This window comes from Varanus komodoensis, unplaced genomic scaffold (genome assembly GCF_004798865.1).
Source record: "Varanus komodoensis strain SLA01 unplaced genomic scaffold, ASM479886v1 scaffold36, whole genome shotgun sequence".
Classification (NCBI taxonomy): domain Eukaryota; kingdom Metazoa; phylum Chordata; class Lepidosauria; order Squamata; family Varanidae; genus Varanus; species Varanus komodoensis.
Window position 1 is genome coordinate 1,708,865 of NW_025335873.1, and position 18,735 is coordinate 1,727,599.

The 18,735-nt window shown below is 55.5% G+C and overlaps 1 protein-coding gene across 1 annotated transcript in view; it reads right to left on the reverse strand.

Annotated features, from left to right (window-relative positions):
- The window catches only part of ABL1 (ABL proto-oncogene 1, non-receptor tyrosine kinase), a 62,487-nt gene that overhangs the window by 3,165 nt on the left and 40,587 nt on the right, over positions 1–18,735 (reverse strand). Inside the window, 7 exon segments of the mRNA XM_044440070.1 lie at positions 2–1,155; positions 4,299–4,463; positions 6,320–6,409; positions 8,899–9,051; positions 12,268–12,452; positions 16,953–17,130; positions 17,488–17,572. Coding sequence (XP_044296005.1) covers positions 2–1,155; positions 4,299–4,463; positions 6,320–6,409; positions 8,899–9,051; positions 12,268–12,452; positions 16,953–17,130; positions 17,488–17,572 — 2,010 coding nt within the window.

The window sequence follows — 18,735 nt, forward strand, 5'->3', positions numbered from 1 at the left end:
CCTCGGCTAATGGGCTGGGCTTGGCGGTCTCGGCACCGGCGGAGTCGGGGGCCGGGTGCTTGCCCTTGGCCGGGCCCCCCTCGGGCCCGTCATGGCTGGGCCCGAGAGCTGCCTTGCCGCCTTTGCCGAGGGAAGAGGCCGAGGAGAGCGGGGGTGGCGGGGCCGGCTTCAGCTTGGCGTGCTTGCCCTTCTCCTTCTCCGAGGCCTGCTTGGCCTTCCTCAGCCGAGGCTCCTCCGCGGAGGCCCTGGCCATGCTGGGGAGGGCTCCGACCCCGGCTCTGGCCGCCGAGCCCTGCTCCATGGCCGCCCCCACCCCTACTGCACCGGGCTTCACAGCATCCTCTTTGTATCCGAGGCCCACAGCTGGCGGGACGGGCGGCTGCCTCCGGCCGAGTTTTGGCGTCAGGGTGGGGGGGCTGGAGCCCGGGCTGGACTCCACATCCCTCGGCGTGTCCTCAGGCACTTCCTCGCTTTTCTTGAGCAGCCGAGGTGGCGGGGTGGCCGCCCCCTTGGCAGCCAGGTCGGCTTTGGCCTCGCTCGCCCGCTTCCGGGGCAGAGCCGGCTTCTCGCTCTTGTGCCCCCCGAAGGTGGAGGAGTCGAACTGCCGCCCCGTGGACTGGGGGTTCCGGGGAAGCGTCACGGACTTCCACTCGGTGTCCCTGGCCCCGTGGGGCACGCAGGAAGCCGAGCACGAGCGGAGGAAGCGCTTGCTGGCGTTGGCGCCGCTCTCTTCTTCGCCGGGCCCCGGACGGCTATTCGGGGTGGGGCCGGACTTCTTCCAGAGGTGGGGGGACAGCAGCCCCGAGTTCCCCGCCACGGTTCCGTTGGCGACCCCAGCCTCGTTGCTGGAGGTTTGGAACCTGGCGCGGTCCTCTAAGTCCAAAGGGTGGGCGCCCAGGACCCCGTTTCCACCCTCTTTGCCATCCTCCTCCCCGCCTCCTTTGCGGTCCGGGTGGCTCTCGGCCTCCCGGAAGGAGCTGCTGCGCTTCGGAGGAGTCGGGGCCAGCTTCTTCTTCTTCTTGATCAGGGCACTGAAAAGGTTGGTCTTTTTGTCTTTCGGCAGCAAGCGATCGTCCTCGTTCAGGCCGCTCTCCACGTTGACCCTTTCCTTCCGCGGCAGCAGAGGAGAGACCGTCGGCTCGTGCTCTGAGGATTCTGCAGGGCAAGAGAGAGAGAAAGTGGGAGAAAGAAACAACGGGATGGCCTTTTACTTCACTGAATCCCCAGTCATTTCGCCTCACGGGCCCTTTGTCTGGAGGCTGGTTTTGAAAGCAGCATTTTTCCTGCTTATGGTTTCGATAATGAGGAGGAGGAGGAGGAGGAGGAGGGAGACAACTTGGCATTTATGTCGCTTCCCCCCCCCCCAAGTGCTCAAAGTGCTTTGCATAAATTAAGTCGGCAACCCCTATTAAGGCACAGCAGATCTGGGAGAAAGGGGGCGGAGGAGGCTGCTGGGATGAGATTCCCAGCTGCATGCGAGAGACGGCTGGCTTTGGTGGGAATGCGAGCTCGGACTCTGGGGAGGATGCGGGGGGCAAATGGCTGGACCAGACGTGGCTCAGAGTTCACACTTGGTAACGGAGCTGTTGCTGCGACTGGCAGGCCCGCGTCCAGCCAAGCCCTGCCCTCGTTCCAGCCTGAGGCGGCTCTGGATCAAAGGAGTCCAAGGACAGCCTTGGGGCCTCGTCTCCCTCCCGCCTGTGGGAACGAGGCAGACGAAGGGCGGGAGGGGAGCCATCCTCATGAGCCCCCACAGGACGGGGACGCGAGGGCCTGTCGTCACAGCCGCCGGCCGGACCAATCAGGAGCTCAGCGTGCAGAGAGAAGGCACACGTGCTTCCAAAGCACCGCCTTCCAGAGTCCGGCCCCGAGGGGTCCATAAGCAAAGCTTTGGGTAAGGGGGGGCAGAGAGGGGTCAACCCTTCTCCTCGTGTCAGCTCCGAGGCCTGTGTAGGAGAGAGACTGTTCCAGCAATTGCTGAAGTGCCCTCTTGCTTGTGAGGGGACGCCTGGCTCATGGCGGCTGCACGACTGAAAAACACGCAGGGACGGCCTGGCTGGGAACAGTGGAAGACGAGCTTGTTTCATGCAGGAGCAGCCACCTGAGGGCCTGGGAGACGGCCATCCGGGCCCTCCATGTGGCTAGCCAAGAGGGACCCCTGTGGCTTGTCCCAGGGAGTGCCTCAGGAACTATCAAGGGATCTTCACAGTGCGCCCCAAGGGAAAAAGTTAGGTCGGTACCCACGTCTGCTCTGCAAAAGCTGCCCGCTCTGCCAAAGGAAGACGAATGATGGGGAATTCAGAGGAAGGGAGGACTCTTTGGCCCAGAAGTATCCTTGGAGGTAGCTCACCTCCCAGGGGCCATGCAGGCTGATGTGTCACCACTGGGGGGCGGGGGGGGGAACAGTCCAGGGACAACAACCCAGTCCTGGATATCTAATCTCTCCCTGCTTGCCGTCTGGAAAGCTTTGCACGAAGTGAGCTTCCTGTTGACCTCTGGCCGTCGAGATTCAACACGGGGCGCTTGTGGCTCTGTAAAAGCCTCCCTGGTTTATGGAGAAGCAGCTTTCCCTGGCCAGAGACTGTCCTCTGGTATGCGCCAGGCCTTCTGGCCCACAGATGTTCCTGCCACGGGACGTCAGTTCACACTCATGGTGCCAAAAGACTCCGGCTTTGCTGCAACCAGCTCAAACTGCTAAGCCACCCTGGAATTTGGTACAATGAAAGGCACCCGCTGCTTCAAGCAACGGGTTGAAAGGCTGTTTAATTTCATGGCAGATTTAAAAAAAAATAACCTCATGGTGCCCTTTGTCAAAATTGTATTTGGTACCTGCCAGAAGTGATACTCTTCAATGCTCACTGAAGAGATGCCCAATCCAAGGGAGGCCTGAGGAGAGAAGGCGTATCTGACCCTGAAATCCACTCAAGAGGGGAAGACGGGAGGAGAGGAGTTTCTCTGCTTGGGCCCAGTGCAAGTGACGTGCCCCTTGTCCAGCGTCCACGGAAGGCAAAGTGCACCTTGCCCAAAGGTTGGATGCTGCGTTGTTTTGCTATTTTATTGTTCTTTATTGTAAGCCGTCCCGAGATGTCAGAGTGGTGGACGGGGTATACAAATTTTTAATCAATCAATCAATCAATGTGCTGCTGGAAGTGATGCCAGGCCCTCTAAACGCCATTTCCCAATCCAGGTCCCCAGTCTCTTTGGCTCAGTGCGGACAATTGGGATTTCGAGCGGACACTCTGCTCTCCCGAAATGGCCACCAGACACTGATTTCCCAGCAGGCAAAGCAGCAAAGCTACAAAAAGAGCCCCTTCCCCAGTGACTGACGTACGAAGGGAGGCTGGTGCGATGCTTAGCCCCACAAAGCCAATCTTTTGAAGCGATCTTCCGTTTTCCCTGCAGGTGAATTCAGGATTCATTCCACTGAGCCAAGAGTCATCTCAATCGTTTCTCCTCCCTGATGAAATGCAGGATGTGAGTTCCATGGGCAGCAGCGCAACTTTGTGTTCCTAGTTTCTCCCACTGAGAAGCATTTTGGGGGTAGCCAGGAAGCCGTTGCATGCCTACTGAGTCAGCACCCAGCTCTGTCCAGCTGAGTCCAACCCAAGCTGCTCTGCCTGGCAGCGAGTCGATCCGCTGGCCAGAAGGCAAACTGGAGAATTGGAGGGCAGCTCACTTGGTTTCCTTGGCTAAGGCAGGCCCCCAGACCACAACCAGGCTTAAAATGCGAAATACCAGCTAGGGCTGAGTGGTAAGGCTGACTGGCCACCACCTCTGTGGGTTGCAAAGCGGGAGGGGACATTTTGCTGATACTGGGAATGGGCCTAAATCCGGCTGGGGACACACGGTGTGCTCATTTTCTTTCCTGTTCGGGAAATGCCAGAGCAGTGCCTTGAACTTCCATCCGGCCAATACCATGGGGCCAATGAGACCCGCCCAAAGCCAGAGAGGAGTGAGAGCCAGAGGAAAGTCCCTCACTCCACACTGGCTGCACGGCCTTGACACAAAGCCAAATCAGAGTGGTTCCTCGGGCCTTTTCTGGGTGGCGCATGGGGATGGAGCCGGGGTGTCTTCTGCTAGTGAAGTGAGTAAGGCACTCCTGCGCTGCCAGGAATGCAAGAACGGGAAGCAGTGAAAAAGGTGTTGGCGGGAAAGAGTTTCATGACGATTCCACCCTGCCCATGTTTGAGTGGAAAACACGCTATGAGGGGCTCTTGGCCCTGGATCCAAAGGGGGCACCAGAGCTCTGAACACCCCTGCCTCTTCGGCTCGAGCCCATGGTTCAAGCTGGAACTTACCACATTCCCCCGGGCCTTTGGTGGACGCCGTCTCCAGGCTCTCGTTGGCGTCTTTGCATTCTGCAGCTCTCCTGGATGTTCTTGTTTTGGTTGGCAGTTCGGGAGCTTGCAAAAAGGTGTTGACGGCAGCCCGCATCCCTTTCTTCCCGAGCTCTTTTTCCACCTCTGGAAAGCAAAGGACGATGCGTGAATGGCTGGGGGACACAGTCCCTGGGGGTAACCTGCTGGGGGGCACACACTGCTGGTGGTGGGGAAGGCCAGCTCCAGCCATGGCTGGGGCCAGGGAGAAAAGTGGACGGTCGCCTCGCTCACCGCCTCCTCTCTCCGACCCCCCTTATTCCTCCTCCTCTCCCTTTCTCCAGTTCTTGCCTCAATCCTTTGCAGAGGATTTTCGTAAATACACAGCAAGTGTCTGACAGAAATGGAGCTGTTACTTGAAGCCCCTTGCCCTGTCCCCCTTCCAACTTCACCCAAACACACCCCCATGGCTCTTACCCTTTCTGCTGTCACTTATTACGCCACAATCCTGCACTCTGTGCTCCAACTGCGGTAAGATTCCCATGGGATTATTCTACCCTCTTCTCCACACATATTAGCATTCCAAAGTGGTTTGGTTGCTTTAGAAAGCAGAAGGTTTTTGGGATGAACGATTTCCCCCCAGAATTTAGGTCTTTGCCCTCAGCACGACCATAAGTCATGCCAAGAATGTGGGATTGGCTGGACCCGATGGCCTTCTCGGCCCCTTCCAACTCTGCTATTCTAGGATTCTATGAAAAAGTGACGTACGTTCACCTATGTTTTGTTGCATTTCCCCCAGTAAACTTGTGTGCAGTTGCAGGGTGGGGGGGGGTGGGATTCTGACCATTCAAGGCAAGGATGGAGGTAACAAAAGACAGAGAGGGGTGGGATGGGGTCAGGGACTGGTACAAGGAGCGAAAGAGACCAACAAGGCCCTGCTCTGGGTCTATGATGGAAAAACAATGCATAATATAACTGGGCTTCTCTGGTACATGACATGCCTTCTGCACGGCTGAAACAAAGAAGCGCAAGCTCTTTGGGTCTGTCTTTTTCCTTTTGCTCACATCAAGCAGCATATTCATTTCTGCCGCTTTTCTTTCTCTCTTTAGATTTATATCCTGCCTTGGCCATCAGATTCTCAAAAGCTGTCCCTCGACATTGAACACAGAGGGCTGATGCCCGAGCCCTCGCTTCAGGCGTGGTTCTGGTGGAGGCAAAGACATGCGGAACCTCTTCGCCTCCGAGGGCCAAGCTCCACCTCGAAGACGGCGCTACAGTCGTGGGCAGGGCCAAAGGCACACGGGGCAGACGGGAAATGCCAGCGCCCTCTACTGTAATGCTCTCCCTGCCCATGACTACAGACATTTCACCCTTCTGGAATGGAGCAGCAAAACGAAAAGCCGCAAAGACCATCGCGTGACCAGTAACCAGGGGAAGGAGATGTGCCTGTTTGTGGAACCCCAGAGGGCTAACCTGGCTCCAGACCCTGCCCTTATTCCCAGCACAAAAATATAATCCGTGCCACTGTCCCGTTGGCTCTAAGACACCGCTTGGTGTTGTTAGTGCTTCCCGCATGAAGGCATCACCTGCTGGGAGCTGCCGGGAGCGAACGTAAAAGAAAAAATCCAGGAGCCAAGAAGCAGTCGGCATTCCGTGCTTCCACAGAGTATTCCTGGGACTCCTGGAGCAGGCCCGGGGGCCCAGGGGCTTCTCTCACCATGTGCGCTCATGCGCCATGCATCGTGCTGAAGGGCAGGGTGGGAGTTCAAAGCCCCCACAAAACACAGAGAGGTTATTGTGCAGCATGGCTGACTGATCGCCAGTATTCCAGCTCAGCACACTGAGGCACTGGAGAGCTCATGCCCTGGCTTAGAAAAATAAGTTTCCCGTTGCAGAGGGAGGGAGGAGACATGCGTGGGGTTATGCAGATGGAGCACTCATGTGGAAAACAAAGCACTTATCTTGCCTCCCACAGAGTGAGAATTATCTGTGATGGCACCTACCGTCTGAGATGCTGGATTCTTGAAACATGGTCTCAAATGCTTGGTGGATTTCGGCGAAGGAGGGCCTGTCGGAAGGGCTCCACTGCCAACCTGCAAGGACCGCAAAGCATGAGTGCTTCAGCCCTGATCTTCAACACACACACACATACGCACGCACACACGCACGCGCGAGCGCGCGCACACCCCTCCAGTGCAGGCTCTCCCCTTGCTTAGCTGGAAAATGCACGGCAGAGGCTGCCTCTTGCTCTGCAGCACCTTGCATTCAGGGTTGGAGCTTGGGGTCCAAGCCAGCCCCCCTCCCCACACCACCTGGGAAGGAGGTGGGCCTGAAGGAGCACTCAGGGACCAGCAGATGCAAACTTAGCTGTACGTGCACGGGTCACGACGGAGCTGTGATGTAAGTGAGGTTCGAATGCAAAACGGCACAGACTCAGAACTGTGGTGTTTTGCTTTGGGAAAAAAGGGACCGCAAACAGTTTTGCTGAGACTGTTCTATCGGGAATGCAAAAGCAGTTTTAAGGCATGAGTCAGCCACTGAAGGGGTCAGTGTGTGTATGTGGGGTGGGGGGGTATTTGTGTATTGCAGAACTGAATCCAAACGACCATCTAAAGGGTCGTTTCACAAGACCACAGTCCAAAACTTCCCAGCTGGTCCGCTAAGCCATACCCACCCACCAATAGACAAAGCAGTCAAGTGGCACTGGGTCGCCCCCCCCCCCCCACTGCTTCTTATTCATTCAAAGCAAATAATAAAGAAGAAAGCCCTCTTACTGCCTCCAAAAGCCATACAGAATGAGACAAAGGAAACATTTCTAAAGATCAGTCAAGAGGGAGAAAATGAGGGTGTCAGTGTAGTACAGAGGCGGAGGGGTTGGCAGGTGACTCGGGGGATCTAGGCTCGAGTCCCCGGTGCTTGAACAGGAAGCTCACAGGGTGACTTTGGGCGGGTCAAATGAAATTGTCGTCATGTGGGAAAGGGTGGCCCCCAAAGCCAACACCTCGTAGGCCTGGTCTTTGGAGGACCACTGAGTCTATGCCAACCAAATGCTCTCTCTGAAACTGAGTATAAAGAGACGGTGGCGAGGTCCACAGCAACGGGGAATATACCATTGCAACAGATTCACTGAAATGCGTTCCTGCATTAATTAATTAAATACAAGATCAACACGGTTAGATTTTGCCTTTTCCTTCTCTGCAGGGAATCCAAGGTGACTTGCACTGTTTGATCGTCCTAACGCAACCCTATGAGGGAAGCGGAGAGTCACTGATTGGCCCAAAATTACCCAGTGAGCCACGTGCTTTGAATATGGGAAAGCTGTAGGAGGCGAGGCCGAGGGAACGGGGTCTCTTCGGCCTGGAGGAGACTCAGAGGGGATCTGTTGGCGACATGCAGGTATGTGAGGGGGTGTCACACGGAGGTGGGTACAGACCTGTTCTCCCCTGCAGAGGAAGGCAGGACGCGCTCCAATGGAGCCAAGCTCAGGGAATCCAGGTTCCATTTGGATGCCTGGAAGCACTTCCTGACAGTCGGGACCCCAAGGGTGTGGAATGGGCTTCCACCGGAGGTGGTTGAGGCCCCATCGGTGAGGTGTTCAAAGATAGACTGGACGTGCACATGGTGTGCATGTCGTGAGCAGAGCCGGCTGGAGCCGGGGGTCAGACTAGATGGCCCCCGAGACCCCTCTGACTCGCTCTGTTTCTATGTTTCCATGAATGGGGACCAGAACCCAGATTTCCTGAGTCCTGCTCTAACCACAGCGCCATGCTGTCTGTGCTCCTGTGTTGTGAACCACTTTGGCTTCAGGGAGGGAGAAAGGGGCATGAAAATTAAAAGGGCAATGCTAATGGAGCATACAAACACCCAGGTGTGTAACACCTGACCAGGGTGGGCTAAAATGGTGCGGGAGGGGCATCCAAACTTCTGAGAGGGTTCTGAGAGGCTGAGAAGCTTCCCCTTTTGAGTTCACCTTTTGATTCAGCAGGGAAGTGGGGCGGAAAGGGCAGCCAGCGCTGGAGCAACACAAACAGGGATGCAAAACGGGGAGCCAATGCCATGCCAATGTTCCGAGAGTTGTAAAAAACCCTGTTGGGTAAAGCCATGCTTGTTTTTTTTATTATTATTTTGGAGGAATATGTAGGCGGAATTTCATCTCCTGGGTTCCTTCGGGGCTTAGTAAGGACAGAAGGCTCGGTGGAGCAGCATGTGACTAAAGCTTCTCGCTGGCTCTGTGCCCGCAGGTAGGTACACTTAGGGCTCAGAGCTATCTAGGCAGCTTCAGACTCGGAAAAGCTTCGACTCCCCCAATTCTGCGGAGTCGGCCAGGACCTGAAGGGTTTTTTTCTGCCTAGACCTGCCTAGCAGGGAGAGCCAGGCCACGGAGAATGAGAAGCGGGCAAATCAGCGTACTTCCACTCACCGCGCACACGTGTGCGCGCACACATGTGTGTACGCATGCCACTGGCTATGTCGGTCGAGAACTATCTAAACCATTATGTCCGGGAGCTGCCCCGAGCCTGCCCCACTCTTTCGAAGGGGGAAAGCCAGGACAGGGAGGCCTGGGCCTCCGGAGGGAACTTACAGGCTCTCATGAGCTCGTAGACTTTCTCTGGACAGCCTTCGGGACGCTCCATGCGATAGTCCTTCTCCAGGAGCTCATAGACCTGCGAGAGGTCAATCCCAGGGTACGGAGACATGCCGTAAGTTGCGATTTCCCAAAGCAGGACGCCGAAGGCTGGGAGGGGAAGACAATAAGCACTTTTAAAACAGCCGCTCACATGCATGGCTCAAGAAAACAGGACTGGCTCTGCATGCCAAGTGCCCCGAGTTCCGATCCTGGAACGCCCAGCTCTGGGGAGAGGCTATGGCTCTGCCACGGAGCAGCCACTTTGCACAGAGAAGGTCCCACGTGCAGCTCCCTGAATCTCCATTTAAAAGGATCAGGCAGCAGGAAGGAACCACAGATGCTGAAAAGTCACTCTCAGGCACAAGCAGGCGATATGGCTTCAGACTGGCAGAGGTGGATGCCGTGTGTAGTACACGTCCTTCCAGGATGAGGCAGAGTTATGGCAGAAGAGCAGGGCATAAAGAAGAAAAGGCTTCTGCAACCCTTGAACCCTGTCTCACAAGGAAAGCTGCCCGCAGCCCCTCTGCATGAGTCCCCGTCCTGGTGCCGCTGCCTTTGGGACAGCTGTCACAGTGAGCCGGCAATTCTACCATCTTTCCCCACTCATTTCTGCATGTGCTGTGCCCCCCAGTGCAGAAGCCACTCCCCCCATGAGAGGATGCATCTTTGCACGAGTCTCTTGCACGGGCTCATGTCCTCCCAACCAATTTTACTTCTGGGAGGGAAGGGGAGGGAAGAGAGAGCAAGCCGCAGCTATGAGAAGCTGTTAACATGCAAATTTGCTTCCTGGGGTGGTGGACTCGTCAGGCGCCTCCCCCATCACTCCAGACAAGTCTCCTGAGATATGACAGGGCAGCATTAGCCTAAGTTTCAAGTGACTGGCTTCCTTCCGACCTGAATGCCACAAGTTCCTTCAAGTCCTGTTAAAGGCACAATTAAGAGATGTCTCCACAGATTAGATGAAACCTTTGCCGGGTGCCCAGCAAAGCAGTCTGGCGCTTCTTTCTCTCACCCACCCGACCACCCAGGTCCTCCGACCGCCTCCCCCACATCGGGCCAGTGGCTTCAGAGGGAACTTCTTTGAGTGGAGGGCTCAGCCAAGACCCACAGTGGGCAAAGCAGCAGGTTCGGGGACAAGAAAAGGCTGATTTGGCCCCCGCAAAATGACCCCATTCAGGGGCCTCCAGGGCTGCGGAAGGAGAGACAGCCCGCAGACACGAGACTGTCGGGGGGAGCGGCTGCCCAGTCTCCTTCTGCTCATTCCCGTGCAGCACCAAGGGCAGCCCCGCTCAGTGGGGTGCCCTTCAGAACAGGCAGACTACAATGCCCATCAGTGATAGCTGGGACGCCAACACGCGTGCAGAGCACCACCTGGCAGAAACTGGATCCGTGGCAGCAGAGCTCACAGGTGAGCAGGGCAGAGCCATTTTTAACTGAACACTGACTCTCTCTCTCCCTCTCTCTCTCGCGCACGCTCTCTCCCTGGCCTGTTTTCCCCCTTCTCGTGTCCCCCGTCTTTCCATCCTGGCGACTCGGCCTTTCCTTTCCTTTCCCTTCAAAGAAAGGACTGATTGCCACAATGGTAATCCCTTTGCCTCAAGCGGCGTGGCTCCGATCGGCAACCCCTTTGTGCACACGACATCCGTTTTCCTGAGCCATATCCTTGGCCTCCGCTGCTCAGGTCCTTGCCTGTTTGTGCCTGGGGTCTGACCACAGCTGCACGGCCAGCCCATTTCACCCATTTCTCTAAACAGATGCACAGGCCACGGTGCATCACCCCCCGCCCCCCCGGTTTAATCTGACCCAGAAGCTGCAGCCGGGGTTGGACTGGTGCTGGACGCTTCTAAAGGCCAAAACGCCTCTCCAAGCACATCTCTCCATTCCTAGAAAGAAGAGCCTGAGCTGCAACCGGGACGGCCAAGAGTTGCTCTGAAACTGAGCCTGACCCTCGGGCTGAAAGCGGGCAACAGCACACACACACACACACACACACACACACACGTGCGGCTTTTGGTGGCAGCTGCACCGTGCCATCGAGCTGAGAGGGCGACCGAAGTTGGCGAAATCGGAGGAGATGGAGGAGGACTCTGAAAACGCCACAAACCATCAAGATTGATATTGAGATCCCGCGATCTAAGGTCTGCCCTCGCACTGTCAGTTCAGCAACCTGCGCGTAATTACTTCAGTCATCCCGCCCGTTCTGCCTTAATGCGGAGAGAGCGCCGTTGTCGTCTCGCATAAGGAAGGCCATCACATCTGATTACGCGAGAAATTACCACCGGCCGTGGCAGCTAGCCTTTCCAAGGGTGTCCTTTGTCAGGATGGCTCAGGCGAGGAGGGCGAGGAGGAGGAGGTGGTGGTGACGGGAGGGAAGGAGACCTCAACCCTGCATGGCGACAGCGGCATTGTCCACTCGGGGAAGGACCTGTTCTAACCCAGCCCACCTGCACCCGTAGCCCTTGCAGGCCCTCCCCGCGGCGCGCCTGACCTTCCCTGGCCTCAGTGTGCTGCTCGTGGGGAAGGCCAGGCGGGCGGAGGTGGCAGAGGGGATGTGTTTATGGATAATGCAGGTGAGGGGAAGAGGGGGCGGGCGGGTTTTTAGGATGACTGGCCATCGCAGACGGTGGGGGAAAGACCGAGCCGATTCTGCCACGGTTGTGTAATGTGCACACAGGCCCACAAATAGGGCCGTGACTCAGTGCCAGGGCACTGGACCGGCACCTGGAGAGCAAAGCGCCTGAAGTTCCAAGGACTGTGGAGGTGGGTGTGCGGGTGGCCTCTGACTAGACGGCAGAAGGCTCTGGGCACTTGTGGCCTATCACGTGGTGCTCTGCTCTGCCTGGCAGGGGCTCTCCGCTCATGCCGGCGTCTTTCCAAACTTAGACCCAGCCCGGGACTTGCTGCAAGTCATGCAGGTCTCCTCCACTGAGCTACCGGCCCCGTCCCCCGCTCGGCACACCTTTTGACATTTTTGTAAAATCTCACAGCAGACACAGCTCCGACTCTCAGTAGCCTTGATCTAAGTAAGGAGGGGTGGATCTTGCCCAGCCTGAATTCTGTTTCGGGGATGTTTCCTACGGACAGGCGGGCAAGGCCGGTCCCCCCACAACCCACAAGTTGCAGCGTAAAGCTCTTCCAGCTGGCAATCAAACCTCAGGGGAGAGATCCCAACCACATAGAAACCACGCACAAAAGCTGGGCAACCAACCCTGGAGGGCTGTACCACGAGCCCAGGGGACTGACGCCCTGCGTCTGGAGCCCAGGACTGTGCTCCACCCTGCCCCCCCCCCCATGCAACTGCTTGAAGAGGTACTGAGTGCTTACCCCAGACATCGGACTTAATGGAGAACTTGTTGTAAGCGAGGCTTTCGGGTGCCGTCCACTTGATGGGGAACTTGGCCCCCGCGTGGGCCGTGTACGTGTCCCCCGTCATGAGCCTGCTCAAGCCAAAGTCAGCCACCTTCACCAGATGGTTCTCCCCGACCAGACAGTTCCGGGCAGCCAGGTCCCTGGGGGTGAGGGGAGAGAAGGGACACGGTGATGTCTCCCACGGAAGAAGGTGGGCCCTGTGGCTGTGATGGCAGGCGCCACTGGACGCGCCGGAAGGGAATTCTCAGGAACAGGCAGTGGGCAGAGGTGAAAAAGAGTGGAAGGCCGCAGCATAAACAAGAAAGACCAGGAGCGAGCAAGGAGGCTGGTCTGGACTGACTCACCCAGCCCCATTGCGTCGACAAGGCGGTTCTCCGGGGTTTTCAGCAGAAGCTTCCCCAGCCCTACCAGGCCGTGCCAGGGATTGAACTTGCCGAAACAGGACGAGAAAGAAAAACTCAAAACGCTGTGGCCAGCAAATCAGGAAGCCACGCTGCTAGTCCCTGGCAGGGATAAACAAACTGGAGGGTGTTTTGGTGGCGGAACAGCAGCAAGATCATCAGCGAGGGCTTCAGAAGGCCGAGGATGAAGGGAATGTTTCCACACCGCCTCATGTGTAATTGGAAATTGATCCAACAGCAATGCTGCCCTCATATCTGAGCGGGAGGAAGGTATCTCTGCTTCCGTAAGATTTGATCTTTCAGGGGACGGTGGCAAAGTCGGGATCCGGCTCCTGGTTCTTACAGCAGAAAAACATTCAAGAGCAGACAGTCTCCCTTGCCTGTGTACCAAATTTAAGCTTTCTGGATGGTGCAGAGATGCCTTCATTTTGAAATGTATTCTGGATCCTCCACATGGGAGTAATACAGAAAATGTCTCATGTCTGGATTTGTCCAGACATGGTGGAATCTCAGAGAAATGAAGCTGGACTAGCTGCGGCAGTGGAGGTGGACTTCCTGACACCTCTTTCCCACAGCTGTCCCTCCAGGCCCTGAAAATGAGTCAAGAGATCAAGAGTCAAGAGACCTTACTGAATGGTGTGTTGAGAGAGAGTATCCCCAAAACTGGGCAGAGGAAAATTCGGTGGTTTTTCCTTTTGCAAAGCCCTTTCCTCTTGCAGAAGGTAGATGCAACCCCACAGCTGCCAAATTCCAGCTTTCTTAGTCAGGTGGAAGAACTGGAAAGATTCTGACACTCCTCAAGTCAGTGAGTGAGGCCCAACTTTCTTTGTGTCATGCACACCACACAATACAGTGAAGCTGATCAAGTCCCCCTCGAGGTCTGTTATTACATCGCTCAGAGGCCATTTCCACAGACAAAGAATGCAAAGCACTAAGCATAATTGCACCACACTGAAAGGTCAAAATCCTCCAGACAGCAGGACTTGCAAAGACGCTTAACAGAGAATGGGAGAGGCAAGAAATGCAGACAATAGCGGGGGAAACTCAAGGAAGATGACACAGTGAGAGAAGGACGGAAAGCTGGCTGAAAAGGCGCAGAAAATAGAAAAGAAGAAAAAAGATTTCCTGAGCACTCTGGCAAGTGTAACGTGGCGCCCATGAATTGGGGGAAACGGTGTCATTATGGGTGATTTGCCAGCTTCTGAGGAGAGGGTGTGGGAGACTGATTCGACAAAGAGCTGCAATGATTGAAGGCGGAAGAGTTCATTGTGAGCTTTATTGTAAAATCACAGAGGAGTTGGAGGCATTTGCTCACCTCGCGGAGCTGGAGGATGAGGGACGCGGGAAAGAGGTGAGGGAGATGCAGACCCAAGAGGCTCTCAGGGGTCAGGAATGGACAGTGGGCCATTATCTAACCTCCCTCACAGACTCCTCAGCACCATGGAAGGAGGGGTGGACAGTCCGCTGATCAAATTCGCAGACGATACTGAAACCGGGGCAGTGGCCACAACTGAGGAGCAGGTACTCCAGATCCAAAAGGATCTGGACGGACTATGGAAGTGGGCAGGAGACAACAGGATGGCGTTCAATGTGGATAAGTGCAAGGTCTTGCACTTGGGGCATAGGGATGGGTGTCCTAAGTGCAGGTTAGGGGACAAGTGGCTGGAGAGCAGCACTTGTGAAAGGGACCTCGGGGTGCTGGCTGAACATGAGCCAGCAGTGTGATGCGGTGGTCAAGAGGGCGAACGCCACTCTTGGTTGCATAGCCAGAAGTGTGGCTTCTAGATCGAGAGAGGTATTACTACCACTGTATACGACTTTGGTGTGCCTGCAACTGGAGTATTGTGCTCAGTTTCGGGCCCCTCATTACAGAAAGGATATAGCCAGGTTGGAGTCAGTGCAGCGTAGGGCCACAAGGTTGGCGGCCGGTTTGCAGGGGATGGGGTGTGAGGCAAGATTGAGGGAACTGGGTCTCTTCAGCCTGGAGAAGAGGAGACTCAGAGGGGATATGTTGGTGACATACAGGTATGTGAGGGGGTGTCAGAGGAGGTGGGTAGGGACCTGTTCTCCCCTGCAGAGGAAGGCAGGACATGCTCCAACGGAGCCAAGCTCAGGGAGCCAAGGTTCAATTTGGGTGCCAGGAAGCACTTCCTGACAGTCAGGACCCCGAGGGTGTGGAATGGGCTTCCACGAAACGTCATTGAGGCCCCATCGGTGCGGGTGTTCAAGGATGGGCTGGACATGCCCATGGTGGGCATGTCGTGAGTGGAGTCGGCTGGAGCCGGGAGTCAGACTAGATGGCCCAAGAGGCCCCTTCTGACTCACTCTTTGTCCATGTTTCTATGTTGCTGGGTAGAAAGGCAGACAATGGACACAGTGTGCGTCTGTGCCATGGCACTCCTGAAGCGACCCAAACTAGCTTCCTCTTGCTCCCAGTGATGTGGGGTTTCCTGTGGGGAGATGCAACCTTCCTTCCCAGCATCCTGCATCCCGTTCTCCTAGCTTCCAACTCCACTTGGGCTATCCCACTGCTCCTACATGGCTAACTGGTATCAGTGGCCCTGTGAGAAAGAGGATGGAATGAAGAAGACTGAGGCAGGTCCGGGGAAGCTCACCTGTCACCTGAGAAATCAGAGAGCAGGAAGGACGTTCTACCTGCCCTGGAGAAAAACCACTTAATTTTTCCTCTGCCCTCCTCATCTTTTCTTCCTTGCCTGCTGCATCTTTTATAGACTGCAATCCTGCAAGCCGTTACCCTGCTGATTACTGATTGATTGTAAGTCACTCCAAGGGCCTTCTTGGGCTGAGGAGCAGGGCAAATATACTCTAAATAGATAAATAAGATAATTGCAAAGAGTTCAGGCTGGGACACTCAGAGACGAGTTCTCCTGTCCTGCATTATGACGCCCTTATACAATCTACAGTGAAGCGGTACTTGGCATGCTGTAGACCATTCCCATCTTAAAGGGAAGTTTCAGGGCTTCAATAAAAGAGAAGGGGTCGCAACAATTGGGGGTCAGTGTGCGGTGCAGCAGCTGCCCTACACAGAAAGGCTGAAGCCTTTGGGGCTTCACTAGTGGATGAAAAATAGAACAAAGGAGGCGGCTATTGTGAGAATGTGGCAGGGAATATAACATTCTTCCTGGCATGGAAAAGCTGGATAGAGGATCTCCCTTCCTGTCTCTCACATGCCACCTGACGAAGCAGGCTGGGTTTTCAGGACAGACAAAAGGGTGTCCTTCTGTGTGCGGGTATCACTGCGTTTCCCAGCCATGAAATGTGGTGCTAGGAACTGGCTTGGCCTTAAAAACAGATCAGAAATATTTGTGGAGGAAGAACTCCATCCATGGCCCACAGTCGTGATGGCTGCATTTACTACTTCCCGGCTTGGGGGCCTCTGAAAAATAGGCACTTGGGTGCAACTGGGGGAGAGAGGCTGCGATCACTCCGTCCTGCGTCTGGAGCTTCTAAGAAACAGGATGCTGGAGCGGGCGGACTTTCCGTCCGATCCAGCAGGGCTTTTCTTCCTCTCTTAACTCAAAGGAAGAACCAGGGTGCGTGTGATCAAGTGGCACAGCTGCTCTTTTCTGTCTGGAGGAGGGTGGCTACCGGTCTTTTCTCCCAGGGCCCTGGCCCAGTGGACAGACCACAAGCTTTCCACACAAGCTCAACCTCTGGCATTTCCACCCACGGCTGAGGAAGCGGGCTGCTGGAAGCCCTGGAGAGCCGCTGCTCGTCCAAGCAGACCATAATCGGTTACCTGGAGCAAGCGTCTGAGTCAGTGCAACATTCTTACCTGAGCTTCCCCCAGCGCAACCAAGAGGCCGCAAGAGGCATCCCGAAAGCAGCCGCGTCGGCCTTGAAAACATTCAAGGCCCAACGCTCAGCGTTCAGGTTACAGCCGAGCGTCTCCGCAGCGATTCAGAGGCGGGCTCTTGCTGCGATCCAAACGCCAGCTCTGCATGATGGCCACTTTCAGCCCACCTTTCCTGACCTGGCGCCAGACTCCTGCAGTCTGCAGCCCAAGCCTGCCCTTCGCCTCGAGGATGGCCACAAGCAAGAGCTTGCCAGAGGCTGAGCCGTGCACGAATGCGAGGGCGGCAGTGCTTGTGACGCAGAGCATGCCGCACAGAGCCGCAGCAACGCCTCTGCCTCCCGGGGCCTCTGTGGAACGTGGGGGGACGCCTTGGGGGGCGGTGTGTGTGGCGTGGAGGGGGAACAGCTCGGTTTTCTGCCTACCTGTGGATGAAGTTCTTCTTCTCCAGGTACTCCATGGCTGAGGAGATCTGGGTGGCCATGTAAAGCAGCACCACGGCATTCACTTCCTGCCTGTTACAGTCCCGCAGGTAATCCAGCAGGTTTCCGTAGGTCATGAACTCGGTGATGATATAAAATGGGGGCTCCCGTGTACACACGCCTGCGGAAGAATTTGCTTTTTGAAATCCTGCCGATACGCAGTTTATAGAACTTGTGTGAGCGTCGCTCTCGGACCTCAGAGCCGTTGAGGAGTGAGGGCAAAAGAGGAGAAGAGACGTTGCCCGAGAAACTGGCTAAAGATGTCTACGCTTTAGTCCTTTTCACATCCTAAATACGAGTAAGAGGAGTTCATTAAAAACACTGCTCTACTTTTTATAAATTGCCAACTCCTGCCAGAGAACTGAAACGTCTCTCTGTGAAGCCGCAGGATGGTAAGCAGCTTATCTGCTTCTTAACATCCGTATTGCCGCACGGGGCCTTGGTTCAAGTCACCCTGCTCGGTATCTCTGTCACTTACCCAGTAATTGCACCAGGTTTGGATGCTTGATCTCTTTCATGACTGCGGCCTCTTTCAAGAATTCTTCCACCTCCATGGTGTCCTCCTGCAAAGGGAGAAGGGGAGAAGGAGTTGGGCTTTTGTGTGTTATATTAGTAATATTATGATGTTTGTATTTATGTTTTTTCTGTGTTTAAAAAAATAAAAAAGGGGGGGAAAGGAGAGGGGGAGAAGGAGTCAGAGAGGAGTGTGTCGAGAAAAAGAGAACCAGTGCAACATACGGGCTTGCTGTGATGGGGTTGCTGGAATGCCGATAGCCTCACCTGAACCCCACGACCCGGCAACGGCCTGGTTCACACTTAACACTCAGCCAAGGTTTGCTGGCCTACGCAGGGTTTGCTGGGTGGTGAACTGTGAGTTGCTTCAGCCACGGGTGCCGGTATGTGCGAACCCAGAACTATGGGTTGTTCATAGCCTGGTTTGTCAGGCTGCAGAGGTAGCTGGCAAGAACAGGGGAGGGGAAAACAGCCTTTCTGTGTGCCGTCCCTGCAGCGCTGCAAAGCCACTTGGACTACGAGAGGGAGGGAGGTGAAGGAAGAGGGAAGCCACCGAAGGACCGGCCAATGCTATTGATACAGGACATTTATATGCCTCTTTTCCTTTCGCAAGGAACTCAAAGCCCCTCCGCCCCCTTTTATCCTCACTGCAACGACCCTTTGGGGTAAGTTTGACTAAGAATGAGTGATGCCCCCAAAGCAGCCCAACGAGCTTCATAGCTGAGTGGGGACCAGATCCCAGATCTCCTGAGACTGCAGCCTAGCACTCTAACCACTGTGCATCACTGCCTCTCGGGCTGTTGAATTGTCTGCCAGACAACCACAGGTTCTTCTTCTAGGTTGTTCGTGGGTAAGACACTGGGGCTTGTTAGCATGGTGCCATTCACACATCACAACAACCCAGAATCCCAAAGCCTGTACCACCGGCTTGCAGGCCAGAATGACTCTTTTACTGGGGCATTGCCAAGCATCATAACATGGTGACATTCCACCTGTGTGAGTCCCCACCCCTCCCCTCCCCATAAAACATCTTTGGAAAAGCCATGGGCACAACTCAGGAAAGATGCCGAGCAATTAACACCACTGAAATCAATGCCACTTAACGAACTAATACCTCCAAACTACCAACTTTCTTGCAGACACCCCGAGAACCTGTTTACACACGTAGGGAGGGGAGGGGACAAATCAGAGCTTTCGATTGAACTGAAAACAA